The sequence below is a fragment of the Podarcis pityusensis genome (genome assembly GCF_964106645.2).
Source record: "Podarcis pityusensis genome assembly, chromosome: 5".
NCBI classification, from domain to species: domain Eukaryota; kingdom Metazoa; phylum Chordata; class Lepidosauria; order Squamata; family Lacertidae; genus Podarcis; species Podarcis pityusensis.
The window spans coordinates 45380848-45400515 of record NC_138032.1 but is presented as its reverse complement, the minus strand read 5'-3'; the positions used below and the strand labels follow the sequence as shown (position 1 = coordinate 45400515).

At 37.9% G+C, this 19668-nt stretch overlaps 1 protein-coding gene across 4 annotated transcripts in view; it reads right to left on the bottom strand.

Annotated features, from left to right (window-relative positions):
• The window catches only part of SLK (STE20 like kinase), a 47358-nt gene continuing 27690 nt past the window's right edge, over window positions 1-19668 (bottom strand). For 3 of the 4 annotated variants that reach the window (XM_081006141.1, XM_081006139.1, XM_081006140.1), the window contains exons 11-20: window positions 18116-18246; window positions 17383-17506; window positions 16117-16296; window positions 13326-13418; window positions 6842-6971; window positions 6268-6392; window positions 3878-4066; window positions 3322-3447; window positions 2015-2128; window positions 1-1852 (exon numbers count right to left, since the gene is read on the bottom strand). In XM_081006141.1, the coding sequence (XP_080862267.1) occupies window positions 1706-1852; window positions 2015-2128; window positions 3322-3447; window positions 3878-4066; window positions 6268-6392; window positions 6842-6971; window positions 13326-13418; window positions 16117-16296; window positions 17383-17506; window positions 18116-18246 (1359 nt within the window). In that variant the 3' untranslated portion in view covers window positions 1-1705. The remainder of the gene's footprint in view (window positions 1853-2014; window positions 2129-3321; window positions 3448-3877; window positions 4067-6267; window positions 6393-6841; window positions 6972-13325; window positions 13419-16116; window positions 16297-17382; window positions 17507-18115; window positions 18247-19668) is intronic. The other variant, XM_081006142.1, reaches the window with a different exon arrangement.

Genomic DNA, 19668 nt, shown 5'->3' with positions numbered 1-19668 from the left:
TTTTTTAAACAGATAGAAACAGTATTTAATGTTATAATCAATACTAGTTATTTCGTAAAGGTGACTTTTAAAAAAAGTAAAGGCTTTTGAAAACTTTCCCACCAAAACAATTCAGAATAAACAGATTTCAGAACTTTGTAAAGAGCAAAATGCCACATTCTAGTTGATGTATATGTGAATGTACAACCTGGTACACAATACATATTTATAAAATAAAATGTGAAGTATTAAGGCTAGCTATGAAATATTTGTTAGGTAGATTATGATTAAAGGAAAACAAAATTTAACTGAAACATGCATCTTCAAAGTATGTTTACTATACTGTCACAATTAAACAATCTGATCTGATAAGATCAACCTCAGTATCCGGATTCAGTAGCCAAAGTATTGAGCACACTTGATTAAAGTACTATATATTTTTATAATCTGCTTCCTTCACATGCAGGAATGCTGCTGACATAATATAAAATTTGTAAGAAATTGGACAGTATTCACATTTATTGAAAAGACTGCAAATGTGAAAACTTACAATTGATTATTCAAAGCTACCTACTAAAAGATTAGGCTGCGAAAAAACAGGAAGCAACCAACATTTATATTACAAATCTAACTTTGGCATATCAAAAGGACAGTCTACAATACTGTTTTTGATATGACTCAGATCTGAAGCCTGAAAAGACAGCAGCTGCTGTTTAATGCAGGCACATCTCCTGCCAACAACATGATAAATATTTCTATCCCACCCCCACAGCAAATAAGTTATAATACAACTATGAATTTTAGAAATAAAACCATTTAACTTTAGTTACTTCATGGTAAAACAATGAAGCAGATTAAACGTTTGTCTATACATGTAACTTAAATCCTTCTATAGATCAACATACATTTTGAAAGAAAACATGCCTTGCAATCCAGACATCAGCATTGATTTGTACGAACGGGGACAGTCACAGCCATTTTCTGCTCCGGAGTTTCAAAACTGCTACTTTGAGTAAGGAGAGAATCCATTCAGTTTCTCTAATTGTGGAGGTGAGAATGGGGGTGCAATTTTTGCACACTTTTTCTCGAGAAATAAATGATACTGTTTTATTTCAGTTTGTAGAGGAATAAGGTGTATATTTTAAAGTAGACAGGAGTACTCTTTTTTAAACTTTTACATATTTTAGTGCAAGGATTTGACAAAAATTGTGGCAGCAGCAAGCATTTCTGTTACAGTAATATCAGTAATGAGGACTTCTTTAGTGATAAAGAAACATGATCCTCTTACAAAAAAAACCGTAGCATGTTTACAGGTTTCAGGCACTGAATGAGGCTAGTGACCCATTTCCTCATAATGGGCATAACACAACAAATATTTGGTTAAATGAGTAGTAGTATATCTGCCTAAGAATCCTCTACAATTATTCCTGGGGCATTGCAGATTATCTTTAATAGTTTAGGCTTGCTTTCCAGTGCCAACACAGTTGGATACATTTTTTTCAGTCCAGTTTTCAAATGGCTATCCTTGAAATACATGAAACATAGCATATTGGATTTCAAGACCAACATTTGTGCTTCTATATCTGATATCACTGATTGTCTCCACTGAAGGTGGATGGAGTTCCACTGAGGTTCTTGGATGCAGAGTGTAGATTTCATTGTGACAGAAGCTGAAGAGGAGAAGCTGAAAGACGCACCCAAAGCCACCTCACAAGAGGCTCCAAATTTATGATCCAGTGGAGTGCAGGCTAGGGACTGGGTAGAATTTAGAAATCCGGCTTTGCGTTGATGGATTAAGGCATTCAGATTCTCCAGACATTTTAAAGAAAACCTCCTGTTCCTGAAGTTTACGAGCAAATTCCTCTTCTAATGTCTAATGACAAACAACAAGAACATTTAAACAAAATAAACATGATGAGCTTGGTGTTAGTTTTTGATCTGATTTATCAGAGACAAGCTACAAAATCAACTGCCCCATATAGTATTAGTATAGAATAAAATATTCTATTGGAGATTCAAAATCAATCTGCATTACCTTTTTCCTTGGTCTCAGTTTCTCTCGCCATTCTTTAAGTTCTTGGCTATGTTCCTCATCCAGCTCTTTTAATTTCTGAGTCTCGTGTTCAACCAGCAGGTGGCATTTCTCATTCTGAAAATGGGATACAGATAATCCTTTAGTAAAACTAAATCAGATTAGACATTTGGCTACTTGTATAGAAGCATATGCTGACCTAATTCTTTAATTAGCTTAATTTGTACAGTAGCCAAGATAATTCCTACATAGCAATGTTCTCTATCAAGATTTTAGCTTTTCAGTAGAAACTGTTACTTGAATTCCTCAAACAGGGCATGAAGAGTATGTATTATGGCTTTTTAAAACTTTATCTGAAGCTAAAACTATGAACATATCTCAGAGCTAGAATCACAAGATTTATAGTGCAGACTGACAGGGGCTTTCCCGCATGACATTTTTTTTAAAAGTTGCAAAAAGTTATACAATCTATCAGAATTCTACTTTTTTTGGTTCTCTCACACAGAAATTCTTCTATTTCAATAGAGGTACTAGCTTTTATGAGATCAGCCCAACCAGAAACCTCATGTTGTCTTCTCCCCAGTGCTTTTTTTCCTAAAAAAAATATTTAGAGGCACTCTCATTTTCCTAATGTTGAAATACTGCCCCTCAATGAGGCCAAACTTAGATTCACAAAATGTTCAGGGGTATGTGTACCCCTGCATCCCCCCCAGAAAAAAAGCACTGCTTCTCTCTACACACACGGTCCCTATACACAGTCCATTTTGTGTATAAATATTCCCCCGGTCTTCAGTTTGCCAAAATTTCCACAGCTACTTGTAGCACAGGAAAATGTTGATACACAAATATACTTCATGCAGTTGAAAAAGTTAGAAGAGATCATAGCAGTAACAAAACTGTAACACTGCTACAAATCTGCAGCTAAACCCAGCTAAGAGACATGCTGGAAGATCTGGATTAATAAGAGATGTTTTCACCTAAACACCAAAAAGATACCAAACTCATTGGCACATAAATCTCACAGAGAAGGGCATTCCACATGCAGGTCACTACCACAGAGAAGGGCCCTCTTTCTGGATATCACCCACCTGACTTCAGAAGGTGTGGAGACTTAGAGGAGGGCCTTGGAAAGAAAAACTGGTGCAGATTCATTTGTAAAAAAAAACAAAGAACAGAAATACTGTGTGTAGTACCACAACTATAAAGTGTCACATGTAACTGCAGTACACGAAGCGCCATCACACTCAAAACAGACCTATCCCATGTATAAATAACATAAAAGGGCACATTTTGGATTAACATTGTTTAACCTGTAGCTGATGTAATTCTCTAATGTTGGCTTCGCACTGCAGCTGGAGGTCTCGCATTTGATTTTCATGTTTCTGATGTTGAGCCAGTCTCTCATTTTTTTGCCTTTTTTCTTCCTGAATAGCAAACTTTCAGAGAAACAGGAGGACTTAAATTAGAATTTTAAAAATGTTTATAGACACAAGCATATAATTAAATGACAGTGTAACATTCAAAAACAGTTCATTGAAATAACTAATATTAGACAGATTTGAAAAAACATGGGCTTGCAAAAAACCTTCTTGGTTCCTTCTTAGTACATACTGGATAAATGTGGATCTTACCTGAAGAAGCTGATCCACAAAACACATAAGCAACAATGTGACTTGGTTCTTAAACCAATTCTAATTGGCCCGCTAGATTCAATAGTTTAATAGTAAATCAGCTTCAAGCACACACACATAGTTGAAGACATCACTTCCAGAGACTTGGACTCATCAGATTTTTGACTTGAGAGTTTCATAGAATTGCATAATGTGTGTATGCAGATTCCCCCTTTGTCTAAAATCACTGCTTTACCTGCTTAATCTTTTCACGATCCTGTTCTGGAGTGCTTGAGGAGTTAATTCTTAGGCTCTTTTTAAACATTGCCATCCTAGTTTTTGCTTCACTACGCTGGATTTTGGGCAATCGAGCTCTTTCCTGGGTATGCTTGTTTTTTAATTCTTCAATAAGCCGCTGGTTATATCTTTGCATCTGTTCTGTTTCCTTTAAAAAAAAATTGAGGGGAAATGCATTTTATATATCAAACCTTTACTGGCATCACTTACAAACGTTCAGAATAAATAGGCCAATGCGGTCTCGTCGCCATTTCAACAGTACATTTAAAGTATTTAATATACATCTTACCCTGTGCAAATAAAACACTTCATAATTAAATTTTCTGTATCAGAAAAACTGACAATAAATATTTTTTTAAAAAAATAACCGGTTAGTCAACCAGCAGTAATAACAACACACAAATTTCAGCCAACTGAAAAGATCATTAAATAATATCATTTCAAAATTTGCAGCTCTACTTTTGCCTACTACCATCACTCATAGTTTTCATTTATTTATTTATTTATTGTCCAAACCAGTGATTCTCTACCCTTTGGGTATAATGACCCACAAGTCCAAATTTACTTGGTATAGTGACCCATCATTTTATTGTCACATGGATTTCGCAACCATATTTTTCGCTCTAAAAGACGCACTTTTCCCCTCCTAAAAATTAAGGGGAAATGTGTGTGTCTCTTATGGAGCGAATGCAGGCGGGAGGCTCTGCTCAGTGCTCCCTTTAACGAGCCGCTTGGAGCGTGTGTGCGGCTCTTGGGGGCTTTTTCCTGAGGAGGGAGGACGGCAGCCCTTCTCCCTCCTCGGGGAAAAGCCCCCAAGAGCCACACACACACTCCAAGCAGCTCGTTAAAGGGAGCGCGGCTCTTGGGGGAGCCTTAGCCGTGTGTAGCCTCTCCCGGGCAGGGGATGAAGGCTCCCCTTGCCCAGGAGAGGCTGCGCGCGGCCAAGCAAGAAGCCAGGACAGCCAGCGGGATTGCAGTGCTGCGATCCCGCTGGCTGTCCTGGCTTCTGGGATTCAGAATATATCTTTTCTTGTTTTCCTCTTCCAAAAACTAGGTGCATCTTATGGTCTGGTGCATCTTATAGAGCAAAAAATACGGTAGGCCTTCAACATCCATCTGTTTAACTGCAATTTTGTCTATTTTATAACCATTACTTGAGGCATCCAAGGAAAAGTTTCCTTAATACCCCTATTGATATGAAATTTGTGTAAACGTTTATAAAAATATGCTATTCATAATTTTATTTATAGGAATGTAAGACCAGCTATCTGACTGCAATATACCGTATTTTTTGCTCTATAAGACTCACTTTTTCCTTCCTAAAAAGTAAGGGGAAATGTGTGTGCGTCTTATGGAATGAATGCAGGCTGCGCAGCTATCCCAGAAGCCAGAACAGCAAGAGGAATTGCTGCTTTCACTGCGCAGCAATCCCTCTTGCTGTTCTGGCTTCTGAGATTCAGAATATTTTTTTTCTTGTTTTCCTCCTCCAAAAACTAGGTGCGTCTTGTGGTCTGGTGCGTCTTATAGAGTGAAAAATACGGTATTGCTTCAAAAGCTGTAATTTTTATTCAAAAACCGCTATGTTAAATATAACAAATTATGGCTATTTTAAATAGTTTTAGTCATGAAAAAGTCCATTTTGGCAAGTATCAATGGGGTAGCTGAGCTTGCATTTTGTCAACAAGTAGGTTGATGCAGGTTTTGACGGTTGCTAGACATGGTCTCAGATCATTATTGATACAAAAGATAATGATATTATTATTTTGACTAAGCAAGAAAGGATGGACTGAGGGTGGTGCTAAGCCTATAAAGCTTGACACCTGCCCTTGCACTATAGGGGTAGAAAGGCACACGTCCCTTTCCTAACCCCCTCCACAGAAGAAACCACCCATGCCTTCTCAGGAAATGCAGGAGGCAAACCTGCCTCCATGCTAGGGTGGGAGCAGCACTCTGTCATTTGGTTACATGTGCCAACACAGCATTAGAATATGCAAACAAAAACCTGCAAGAGGTATTCATCATACCAGTTCAGAGCAAAAGCAATACTTATTTTGGTTTTACTTATAAAGGCCACACCTCACTTGCTCAGGTACTGTGACCCACTTGTGAGTCATGACCAACAGGTTGAGAAATGGTGGTCTAAAGTGTTTGTGTGTCCCTCCCTCCCTGAATTTAAGGCGCTGTTTTGACCTTATGAACATTGGGACTAAATATCAAATAACTTACACAAAATATAAAAGTATTAAATACTAAAGAAAAAAGGCAATAAATAAATATAGGTAGGAGGACAGGATGTTTTTGAACCAGGCTTTGGAGCCAGCAAAGAGGATGAACTAGGATCGTACTAACTTTTTCATGCCGTTTAAGCAGCTGATGTCTTTGCATGAAGTACTGATCTTTCAGTTGCTGTTTTAGCAGTTGGTGTTTTTCCTGCAAGTGTCGTTCTTCTAGTTCCCATATTGCAGCTTCACGGGCTAGAAGGGAAGAAAAATTCTGTCAAAATTACTGAGGAGTCACCCCCAAAACATTCCTTATACAATGTATTTCACGAAGCAATCAATAACAGAATAACCCCAATTAAATATTTAATGGAGAAATGCATTGAAGAAATTATTCCCCATCAAGTTATCCAATAACAATTCACCAAAATTGTAGACACAAGTAGGCTTGTTTCAGAAACAGACAAGCCATTTTAAAATGGATTCTGTACACCATTTTCTGCATGCCTAATAAAAACTCTTATGTACAGCTACAGTCTTCAGTGGATTTTCATGCCTTCACTAGAAGGACATAAATTTAGGACATGAATCATTCCACAAGTTTCATGGGGCTTGCATGTGAGCTGTACTAGGTGCCCAGAGCCCTTAATGCTTCTTTAAGTTGATGAACAGTAATCCAACACTAGGGGGAAAGGGAGAAATACCTCTCATGAGTTGTTGCTTATTATTCAGACAGTCCCGCTCAATGGTAGCTAGCTCAGTTTTTTGCTGCTGAATGATTTTCTTTAGTGACGCATCCAGTTCTTGCTGCTGCTTCTGTACAAACTCTTGCTCCTATCAGAAATTAAGCCAAATTGAGTACATTATGCACAAGTCTCAGATGTCTTAATTTGTATACAGCCTTCTTCTAAAGGATCTCAGAGCAGCCTTTTAGCTCACAACTAGCAGGTAAGGCGCAATATGCGGAGAGCGAAAGATGCATACACTTTGCCACAAGCCAAACTTCAAACAGGGATCTGAACCTGGGTAACCCATATTCAAATCACAACATTATTTTCTAAGGGTCAATTAAAACATTTACACAGCAAGTGAGCTTGCTGTACTTACCACAGCATTTGAAATAATCAGCACTATAAAGTGTGAGGGGAAACATGCATTTCTCAACAGTAGCAAACCTATACTGGGAAACTAATGGGCCCTATGAGTTCTCTCTCTTTCTTTTCCCTCCACCAAGTACTGCTTTTTCAGCAAACATATAATTTGGCCAATTATATATGAGACAGCCTTGCGGGCAGCCACTTGCCAGCCCAAGTTAATTCTTCGTGGGCAAGTAGCTTGTCAGATCAGTTGCTGTACCCTGCTATGTCTTTGTACAGCCTTTATGCTAATCAGCAAATATGGAAAAAACACACACACAACTTAGAGAATCTTTAATTTAAGGACATTAAGTTCAACTCTTATACAAATTTGCTTGCAAATTATTATTAATGCATTTATATTAAATTACCAAGTAAACTAAATTCTGTTTAGGAAAGCAACAAATGAGAAGATTAGGGCTGAGCTGCTTCAGAAGAAACTTGTTCAAAATTAAAAGAAAGCCACCCACCCCCACCCCCTGAAATTTTCTGGTTTCTTTCTTTTTGGTAGATTGTTACAAAAATAGCTGTAAAAAGTGTCCATTTCATGATCCCTGGGGGACTGGGATTGATCACTGTCCAGTTTAGGAAACACTGCCTTTACTCTAAAAGACTTCTTGATGTTGACAAATAGCCATATCAGATTCAGTACATAGTGCTATTGTGACATCTCCATTATATGATCCATAAATGGCTGGGATCACTTAAGGAGGAAGAAAGCAGGGTGGGATGAAGGTCAGAATAGTCCAAGGAACAGCAAATATAAATAAATGGCTGAAAACTACTGCGACTGAGGTAGGTTTAATGTATTTTGTGGGAAGAGAATGTCTATTTTCTGGCTCAATCATTACTTTCAAGCAGAAATGGAAACTGGGGAGGGGATTTAACCCATGTAAAAAAAAGCCTTCATATAAACAAGAATATTTGCTGCACAGAACCAGCTCTCTCTTGCTATCTGTTAACAATGGATGGCAAATTACTCTTGAGAATCAATTGAACTGTCTTGATTCACTCTATGTGTGAAGGATACTGAAAAGGTTTAGGTTAGAATGTGTACATCTGTCTTTTAAAGAACATGTGCAAAGTCTGGGGAAACCTCTGGCCCACATGAATCCTCTCCAAGATAAGGATACCTATTATATTGTCAACATTGTATTTTCATGTTTCAGAGCAAGATACCCAGACCAGGTAGAGGACACGTGATAGCTTAAAAGACCAAACACTTGCAAAATTCAAAATGCAGAATTTACAAGATTGGCTCCTCAATGGCACTGTAAACAGTTTCACATTAGGCAACTGATGTACTTATTAAGCTGCACCATCTATAGCGTGTAATGTGAGGCTGGTAGATAAGCAAATGCTGGGGAAATGAGGCCAATGGCTTCCAGATGCACATTTTGAACAGTGCACATACATGAGAAAAAGGCTTCCAAAGATTAACATAACAAGTCATGTGTAGCTATTTTAATGGAAGTGGTTACATGTGAAGTATTTATCACCTACTTTGTGGAAAGGAGCTTTATGAAAACAGATGTCACAAGCTCAGAAAATAACTAGAAATATTGGCCCTACATTAGAAGTTGATCCAATCCTATACAGATCATTCCACCAACGGAAAGAAGGCTGTGTGGAAATCTAACAATGTCTGAACACTTACACATTATTTCCAGGTGTGGGGTGGGCACATGGTATTATGTGCATCTCTCTCTATTATATAATAAAATTTATGCAGAAATCTTGTATCAAATACAACAGGGACACTTCATGTTGAGACAGGCCCATGTTTTATGCATTGGGTAAGTCACATCTGATGTCCTTGTAGTTCAAAAGGTTCATATAAAAGGAAGACGTGTGATTTATGGACACAAATGAGAAAATAATAACAAATCTGCAAAGTTCACCTCCAGGCCAGGTTGCACAGAAATCATCCGCCCTGATCGCAATTCTTTACTTGCTAGTTATCTTCAGACAAATTGCATCTGACCAATTTGATGAAGATGTTATCAAAGTCCGATGTCTGATGTTCCTACTCATCTCACAAGAACCAACAGAAAGCACCATATAGGAAGATTTGTACATCCATCAGAATTGGTCACTTCTTTTCCTAACAGCAGCTTCTCTGTGCCACATGCTAACTCACTTTTAAAAGCTACAAGGGATTAACCAGCAGCTTCTATCAAGTGGGTGGGGGAGGAGGAAAATGAGGAATCCATTTGCCAAAAAACCCCAAAATGAACTTATGTGATTCTATTTATTCATCCTCTTCAGGAAAAGCACAATGTAGCAAAGAAATTAGATGGACAATGGAACAGTGCAGCAGTAATGGTAGTGATCCTCTGTGTTTGGGGACATTAGGTTCTTAAGATCCCTTTCCCTTTTTGCATGCAAATTACCCCTGGTTAGCATTAACTACAATGCAACATTAAGTTTGCACCAGTGCTAACCATGGTTAGTTTTAATCAAAACTTGAAAAGTAGATTTTCAAATCTTAGTTTAAAAACTAAGCATATTTAGTGGTGAGGTAAACATAACACCAAACGAGAGTTAACACTAACCAGAAGGGGGGACCTGGAAGCCTACTGCACGATTCCATGGTTTAGGTATCACTCTCATTATATATGTATTAGATCAATGGCACAGACATAGTTTCTGGAAATTATAAATTATGTAAGTGTGGAATATCTGTACAACCTATATATAGTTAAAGTATAGTTTCTTTTTTAAATTGTCTCTTAATGAAAGTCAGTGAGACTGAAGTATGTTCAACTTTGGTTAGCTTGTGTTTCCTGAGAACTATAGAAAATATGCATTATTTTAAACATCCCCCCAAAACTGAAAGCTTTACCTTCAGAATCAATTCTTTACAAATGCTCAGGTTAAGTACTTAATTCGTTCCAGAGGTCCGTTCTTAACCTGAAACTGTTCTTAACCTGAAGCACCACTTTAGCTACTGGGGCCGCCTGCTGCCGCCGCCGGAGCACAATTTCTGTTCTCATCCTAAAGCAAAGTTCTTAACCCGAGGTACTATTTTTGGGTTAGCGGAGTCTGTAACCTGAAGCGTATGTAACCTGAAGCGTATGTAACCCGAGGTACCACTGTATTAGGGATTGAATTGCCTTAACTCCCTGTGACTCCACAGATCTGCTCTGGAGAGTTGAAGGAAACCCCAGAGCAAATTTCAGAGGATGCTGCCGGGGGGGGGGGTGGCATGTGAGAGGAAGAGAGGGAGAAAAAGTTTGTAGTTTACCACTATCAAAATTCTAATGAAAAGCAGGAAAAAAGCTCCAACAACAAAAACCAAAAATCTGTAGAGACAAATCCAAAAACCCAGATCTGTAGAAACATATGTCAACAACAAGAAAGGTCCACTGTCTACTTAATCGCTTTGATGAAGTGAGACAATTGGCAAATGTACCTGCCCTTCTCAAGCAGCAATTCTGCCAAATTGCAGGAGCTGGATTATTAAACTGAAATGAAAGCAAGTAGTGTTTCAGTCCTGAGGCTTCCTCAGTTTAGATGAGTATGTTTTAGAACACAGAACATGAGAATAACCTAGATAAAGGATATTACCACAGCCTATTCTGTAGTTTTGTGAACGAAAGGTCAGTTGACATAGACTTCCATGTCAGGCTTGTGATCACTAACATTGTTATGCAATTACCGTATTTTTTGCTCTATAAGACTCACTTTTTCCCTCCTAAAAAGTAAGGGGAAATGTGTGTGCGTCTTATGGAGCGAATGCAGGCTGCGCAGCTATCCCAGAAGCCAGAACAGCAAGAGGGATTGCTGCTTTCGCTGCGCAGCAATCCCTCTTGCTGTTCTGGCTTCTGAAATTCAGAATATTTTTTTCCTTGTTTTCCTCCTCCAAAAACTAGGTGTGTCTTATAGAGCGAAAAATACGGTAAAAGAGACAGAGATATTTGGTACACAGTGCTGATGGGGGAGCCTAGATGTTCTACAGATTCCCAGAGCCATGTAACAAAAGGCTGTTTCAATAAAGTTTGCAAAGCAAACTTTCCACCTTCCTACTAAAATCCCAACTACCATCTGGTGGAACAGAAGAGAGAACACAAAGGTAGAAGCGGGTTTGTTTAAAAAATAAATTACCACTACTGCACAAGGCAGAGAAGAAAAAAATGTCACAAGGGTGTTCCTTGCCCCATGAGTCAAAACTTAGGATGGCTGACTCTATAAGGTACAGCAGGGAACACCCATTGTCAGGTGGTATCAGGAAGCATTCTGGAAAATGCCTGTTTCACTGCACACAGAAAAGCAAAACATAGCACTGGTTTCACACATGTGCTGAAAATCAACAAGACTCATTTGCCCAGTTTGTCCATCACAACCTTTGTGCAGATGAACACATTTTTAGATTTATTTTTTTTAATTCATCAGCACATGCGTGTCAGAGAAAAAGCAGAACAACAAGCTAGAACTACAGAAGAAACATCCAATTTTTGGCATGTTGGACTTACATCCTGCATTATTGCATTGAAGAGGGTACATGAGGACAACTGAAAAGACTGAATCATAACCTGAGCAACGCCCTGCAGAGCAGAATACAATGTACTTCCGAGGTCAGAATGCAAGCACAAACCATGCATTCAAACACCGAACATAAGCAATAAGACTGTATGACTCATTAGTGGAGCACCTCCCTCCCTAAAAGTCGAAGTTGTACTGAATTACTTCTGTTAAAAGATGTAAAATTTCTGAAGCTATAGTTTATACCTACAGTGATGTGGGTGGAGCTATGAGAACAAAAATTACACTGTATTCATAAAGACACCAATTGCAAAACGAAGTAAAAACCTTTATGTCATGTCTTCAGTATTAATTTTATTTTGCTAGATAATGCCCTACAACCTAGTCCTACTTAACCTATATTGTTAACTCTCTGTGCCCAAAATATATTAATGAATTTTCTCCAATATATTTAAGACTGTAGTTACTCAATAAGCCTTCATGTAGTACAATATTGGCTGGACGTACACCTTTTCAAATATCCAGTTCCAAGAGATGTGCACATTCAAATATACACAGTTGTATTTAGAGGGAAGTAGCATACACTACTGTGAATATCTGCAAAAGCAGGATCCTGCTCCATACATGAGATAAACTGGCTTTGGACAGTCTGGCAATGCCTCCATTTTAACCCTCTTTCCTATCTTTTACTCCCCTAACATTCCACCTGTCTTTCTTTAGTGCACTGACTCCTGAGATTTCTCTGTCATTCAGGGAGTTGAGCAGCAGTCTCCTGACCCCCTCACACCCTTGTACAGAAACTGTGATACAGCTCACTTTAAAAATTTATACCTGAAGCATTACTTCAGAATTACTTCTGTCTCATTGTACATGAATACATAGGAAGTATTCATGGATATCAGAAGTTATTTGTACTTAGTCTGGGATTTAATACCAAGACAAGGAATGTCAACAAAAAGTGAAGAGTTCTTCATTGCCTTATTCACTATATACACTACCACACATCCAGATCCTTATATAGTTCAGATGCGCTTCGTTTCAGACAGGAAAAGTAATCAATAGTATGTCTGCTGCAATAGCATGCTTGGAACACAGAAAGTACAGGCAAGCCATTAAATAATAAACATGGACACCATCATGTCAACTGCATTGCCTGGGATTAAAAGATTCAAAGGTAAGATATAATGAAAAATTGCTTATAAAAATATTATTTACTACTTTTACACTTTGATAACATTATTCTTTATGGTAAATGCCCTGAATAAAGTAGACATTACAGCCTGAAATTCATATCCACACCTGAATACACACTTTAACTACATAAATTGCATTTTTATAACTTTGGCTGTCGTTCTAACTAATCACATCTAAGTAAATGAATACTGAATATATTGCACTTCTGTTTATATGACACATTTGAGCTACGGTTTTAAGAATGGTCAGTCATTACAAATTAATAACATATTTACTCAGAGGGAAAACAAAAAGCAACCACTATGGAATGGTTAAAGCTATTGTGAACAAAGCTGCTTGCTTGTTTTTAGAAGCATGAAGCTGCTGCGGTTACCTGAGCATGCTGGGATTGAGAAAGTTCCTCTTTCTTGCGTTTCATGAGCTCTTTTCTCAGCTCTTTTGGTGCTTTCTCCACTTCATTAAAAACCTATAGTGCACAAGCATGCAGAAGGTGGGGAAGATAACCCTTTTTCTCCACAGCAAGCATTTTATGGTGAATACGAGAGGAGCAGGTCAGGCATTATAAAGGTTATCAGAGAGCATGCATTGAAGCCAGAAGAGTTAGCTTGGCAGAAGATGGATGGAAGAAGCAGACATGCACAAAGCATTTGCGAACTGCATTCTACAAAGAAGTGCATGAACTAATCGTATTCTAGAAACTAGTTTCATTTTGCATGCAACTACTAATTAGAGATGCTTTTGCATTTACTTTTTATGCAATCATTCAGTATAACACGAAGGAATTTGAGACCGTTGTCAAAGCAAGAATGATATTGGGAGGGACAACAAATGATTTTACCGTCATGGAAAAGCTCCAAAATAGCAGGATGTTTAGATTTCTCAAAAATAACAGCTACTGTTGACATTATGTCTTATTTGAGACACAATTGTCTAAAGAACAACTTTCATAAAAGTAAGCCACTCAAAGGGGGCATTTGCAGAGCTGAGGAAAGTGTAAATCAAGTGTCCAGTTTCATATAGCTTATCTAGCTAGTGACATTCAAAGAAGGCAATCACTTACAAATATGTTTCAGCAATGTATGTCAAAGGATCTAATGGATCATTTTGTCAGGAAATAATAATGCATGTTATATAGATAATCAAAAGTATGATTGTATATTTTTCATACTCTCATGAAGAGATTCAGTACTCTAGATGTTATTTCCTACAAAAGAACTAGGAGGTCACAACTATCCAAGAACAAATGGCTGTTTAAAAGTCAAAGAACCCACAGAAAACAAAGCCCAAATCACCACATGCTACTGTTCAATGAAAAAGATTGGTCCTGAGTGCATTAAACCTCTTCACCAGATTTCCTTTTGAGACCCAATTACCAATAGAGACTCAGAGTGCAAGAAGTTCAGCAAAAAGAAGAAGTAATAGTCAATATTGTGCAAATTAAACACAAGTGATGGTATCTTGGAGATTAAATGACATATATTACTTAGTATAAAAATTTGGTTTAAAAACCAAATGAAAGCATCTAGAAATCTGTGCAATCTATTCATATTATATGCCTCAAAATTGGTATATTATCTAGAAATTGTTGAACTGCTTTTTTAAAAGTTAAGATGAGAAGTAAAAGATTACAGGCACTTTCTGCAGAACAATGAGATCATAGGTAGAATTTCTGCATTTTGCACAGCTGTATTTCTTCCATCCAGTGTAATGAAAGAATATAAATTTCAAATTGGTTTGATTTTAAATCAACTATGCTCTCTGCTGAACTCAAATTAAATTTTAAAAATGCCTTTATCACTGACTGGGTCATTTCTAGTTCTTAACATATATTACAATCAATCCCCCATGTGAGTCATTCTGAAAGATCAAGGGTTATACAGTGGTATCTTGGTTTACAACCATAATCTGTTCCAGAGGTCTGTTTGTAAACCAAAACAGGTTTTAACCCAAGGCGCGCTTTCACCAATGGGGCCTCCCAAAAAATTTTGTCCGTAATCCAAAAAAAATGGGTTGCAATCCAAAAAAAGGTTGCAAATCAGGACATGCACTTCTGGGTTTGATGTGTTTGTAATTCGAAATATATGCAAACCAAGACGTATGCAAACCAAGGTACAACTGTATCCAATGCTAGTCCTACTCAGGGTAGATTCACTGAAGTTGCAGTCATCACTAACTTAGGTTCACTGGGACTAATTCAAAGTAGTGCCATGGTAATCGTTCTTGCAGCACAAGTGTTTCATCTTGCCAAATGGAAAGTGTGCTGTTCTGGAGGTTATCCTTCTCCATCCGAGCCACTTTAATGCTGTGCGGAGGGAGGAAGAAAGCCCTGTTGCATTATTCAATGTCCACGTGCAGGCTTCTGCTAGCAGGGCTCAACAGCTGAATCTAGATTATTAGATTAATGGCTTTATAATGTGTAGAACCAAGTTGGCAACAATAAATCTTGCTATCAGAATTATGAATGCAAACAAAGTTGCTTAAGATTGCAGTTTTAAGATTTTCTGGAGGCACAGAGTAGTCTTCCACAGCACAGAGTTCTAGACTCTTCCACACAAAGTTAATTAAATCGCCTTTTTAACAAATTCAACTACAAGTAAAAAGAAAAACAAAAAACCATTGCATTTTGCTATGAATGTTTCATGAACCAATGCACAAGTATCCTCATCCCTCCACCTTTGTGCTGCTTTTATATGTACTGAATATAGTAAGGAAAATATTTACTTGCCACACATATCCAAAGAGGCACATGTGACAGATATGTGTGCAATGGATTCTAGCAGTTCTCCCTATTGAACTCCTAGCTCAATTTTACATTGTCTGTAACATACAGGTATTAACTACATATAACATTTGATACTGTTCCAAATAAATGGCAAAACTCCTAAGCTAACGATGATGTTTAAATCATAAGGGTGGAGACATCTACACCACATAATTGTTTTTTCATTATATTTTCTTTGCTCCTATCTAAGGTTACTATTTTCATTGCACATGGCTGTTTCTTATTTTAAAAAACTTTTCAGTGCTAAATATTATTATAAAAATACATCTACTGTTGAGGCATCTTATGGTGATACATCTTTTTTTCAAAGTAAGACTGCAGACATCACTGGAGACCAAGAAATACCAACCTTCTTTCCTCCAACTAAATAAATAGTATTTACCTCTTTTTTCCTGTTTTTCAGCATGTTCTGAAATTTGGACAATTCTTTCTCTTGTTCTGCTTTGATGCGTTTTGCTTCATCACGTAAGCGATTTGTATGTTCCTGTTCCAAGCGCTCTATTGTCTGTTTCTGCTGTTTTTCCAGGTTTTCAATCTCCTGGTCATATTGCCGCTTCTTGCTCTGAAAAATAATTCCATTAAATTTTAGCTTTACCTATTGTTGAACTTGATGGGTTTGAGGCAGGGCAGAGGAAGTCTGCACAAGTAACAATTGCCTATGCTTTTCAGTTCCTAGATTTTCTAACTGATTGAAAAGGCACTACCTGGGTTTTTCGGCCATTATGAAGCACAAAAAATACTTTTTAAACCCCATAGAAAGTCTTCAAAACTCAGAATCAGAAGTGGAATTAACTGTTATTGCACAGAGTTTAAAAATATTGGCAGAACTCTTATCTTTTCACTGGGACTTATACTATAAAGTTTATTTTCTTCTTGAACACAAACAAACACATGGTGAAGCGATCTAAAATTCAGCTCTTGAGAATCTAATATTTGGAACTCAACATACGTAAACTATTTTGTTAAGGGTATAGTGGTTAAGCTTTGTTTTGTATGCAATCCTTAATACAGGAGCCTGTTTCAGATATAATAGGGAGTATTTTTCTCTGCCCAATGAATGAGCAGACCCCCCAATACAGAGAACACTTTTTCAAGCAAGTTATTTTATTATCCACTGAAAGGAAAAAAGGATTGCACATGGGTTAGAAGATCACAGTGTTTTGGTTACCACAGTCTACTACAGAAAGGCAAAGATCATGAACTGGGCCTCTGAAATTATTTTGAGATATTTTCTACAGTTGTCAAAGCATGCAACAGCTTCCTCTTCTGTATAGCAATCCTGGAAAGCTGCATTCACTACCTACAAGTAGAAAATAAATGTTTCTAACCTTCAAGGGTAAGAAGTGGCCACATTCTGCCAATTCTAGTACTGACCATGCCTTAACAAGACACTCTCAAGCTAAACAATGCAGCGCTTCACTGCCTTTTCCACCGTTGGCAGCCAGTGACTACATGCAGGGCTACCATTGCAGTAGTTTGCAGTTCAGTTAAGGCTTTTGGTATGCAAGTTTCCTTCATAATACATCAGATGAAATGCGGCAACAAGGGCAAGGATATACCCAGAATGCCTTCTAGGCTGCTTACATTAAGTAAATTAACTCAAAATAAGGGGCCTGCAAAATGTGGGTGAAAAGAAATCAAACCTTACCGTCATTTCTTGTTCAAAGCGCCTGAACATCTGTTCTCTTTGTTGTAAAAGTTTATTACTAAGCTGCTGTTGAGCTCGCTGCTCTTCTTTTTGTAGAAGTCGTAACTCTCTTAATTCTTGACGCCTGGTAGTAAGGAGAATGGAAGCAGTATTGCAGGGGAGAAAGAAACAGACTAAGTTCAGAATTCTGCATCAGTGTACAGTATAAATGCATTGGGGGGCTGTGCAGAAACGAACATATGCATTTAATATATTATTTATTAAATTTCTATACTGTCCTTCATCCGAGGATTACAGGGCAGTTTACAGTATAAAAACACAAAAATGCACAACATAGTAACAAAAAAAACCAATACTCCCCTACTGGGCCATAGATTGTTTAATTAGACAAAGGCCTGGGAGAAGAGAAATGTTTTTGCCTGGCATCTAAAAATATGTAATGAAGGTGCCATGTAAGAGATGGGGAGAGAATTTCACAACCAGGGAGCCAACACAGAAAAGGCCCATTCTTGTGTTGTTACCCGCCAGACCTCTCATAGAGAAGGCACACAAAGAAGGGTCTCAGATGATGATATCATGGTCTGGATTGATTCATACGTTATTTAAAAGGACAACATGAATTTTGTTAAATATAATCTAACCACAGTAAGTTATTAAAAACAAGCATGAGAAAAGTTGTTTTAATTCAGAGAAGAAATCCTCTGTCATTAAGAATGGGTATTTTCAAACTCACCGAAGATATCGTAATTCTTCACTTTTAGAATCACTTTCTGTTACAATTTTAGAGGTAGTCACACTTACTTCCACACCATCAACAACAAATTTGCGAGTTTTCTTTAATGTTTTCTTGTGTCTTTTAGTTTCCTGAATAAAAGATCATGCATTATTTCTGTGCTGCATAAAGCATACCTGTCCAACCTTTACTTATTTTTGAAAGAACCCAAAGCCTGCAAGTTCAAAGATTTCAGTTTCCAATCAACAGAATTAGATACTAAATTTCTTTATTTAATTCTGTTTCTTTTCACAAGATGGGCAAAGATGGACTCACGTTTGCTATGAGGCATGTTCTTTAAGAGGAATTCATTTCTTCAACTGGCCATTTTGGACCAGTATACTACTGAATATACAGACAAGGCTGAAGTAATCATCTGAATAACTGCTACATATGCAATCCACCTTCACTTTTACAAAAGTAACCAAGAACAGAAAGATAATTCAAACCTATTTTCAAGCTGTTAATTCAGAAGTATATACTTATAATTTCAATGTAATTTACTCTCTACTATGGACATCTAAGGTGACAGCCTTAAAATTCTTATTCTGCATGAATTCAGGAACCTTCACTTTAATTTGTAGACAAATATTTAGCTATAAACATAAAATATATTATATAGTGTGTATGTTAAAAATGTAAAGGTACCCCTGACCGTTAGGTCCAGTTGTGGACGACTCTGGGGTTGTGCGCTCATCTCGCTCTATAGGCCAAGGGAGCCGGCGTTTGTTTGCAGACAGCTTCTGGGTCATGGGGCCAGCATGACTAAGCCGCTTCTGGCAAACCAGAGCACATGGAAATGCCATTTACCTTCCCGCCGGAGCGGTACCTATTTATCTGCTTGCACTTTGACGTGCTTTCAAACTGCTAGGTGGGCAGGAGCTGGGACTGAACAACGAGAGCTCACCCCGTCGTGGGGATTTGAATCGCCAACCTTCCGATCAGCAAGCCCTAGGCTCTGTGGTTTAACCCACAGCGCCACCCCGCATCCCTCTAGTGTGTATGTTACACACTGCCTATATTAAGGCTAGCTAACATTTTTTTGCTCAAGGGCCACATTGATATTTAACTACCCCTCTGAGGGTCATGGTATACACATGCACTACCATACAGCTCACATATGGACTAAACACACATGCACCACCACATATGTATACATACCATGCTCACCAGTTCTATACACAACTCTCTCTTTCTCTTACACACACATAAACACTCAGTATTTCCAGACTTTCTTATTCCAGCACTGGTGTAGTAAAGGCTGGAAACCCAGCCTTTTATTTTGCACCTACTCCTGTGCTGGAGTGGAGGAATATGCTGCCTTTTGTTCTTAAAAAGCAGGCAGAGAGCTTCATCTCTGATCTTAGTCTTGGGCTTAGAATGGAGACAGAATCCCAAATTTTCTGATTTTATCTCATACCTTTAAGATCCTATTGAAAGAACAGGTAGAGAAATTTTATCTCCTGATCAGATTCAGAGACAAGCTGTGGAGGCTAGTGAGCCACTTCCTATGG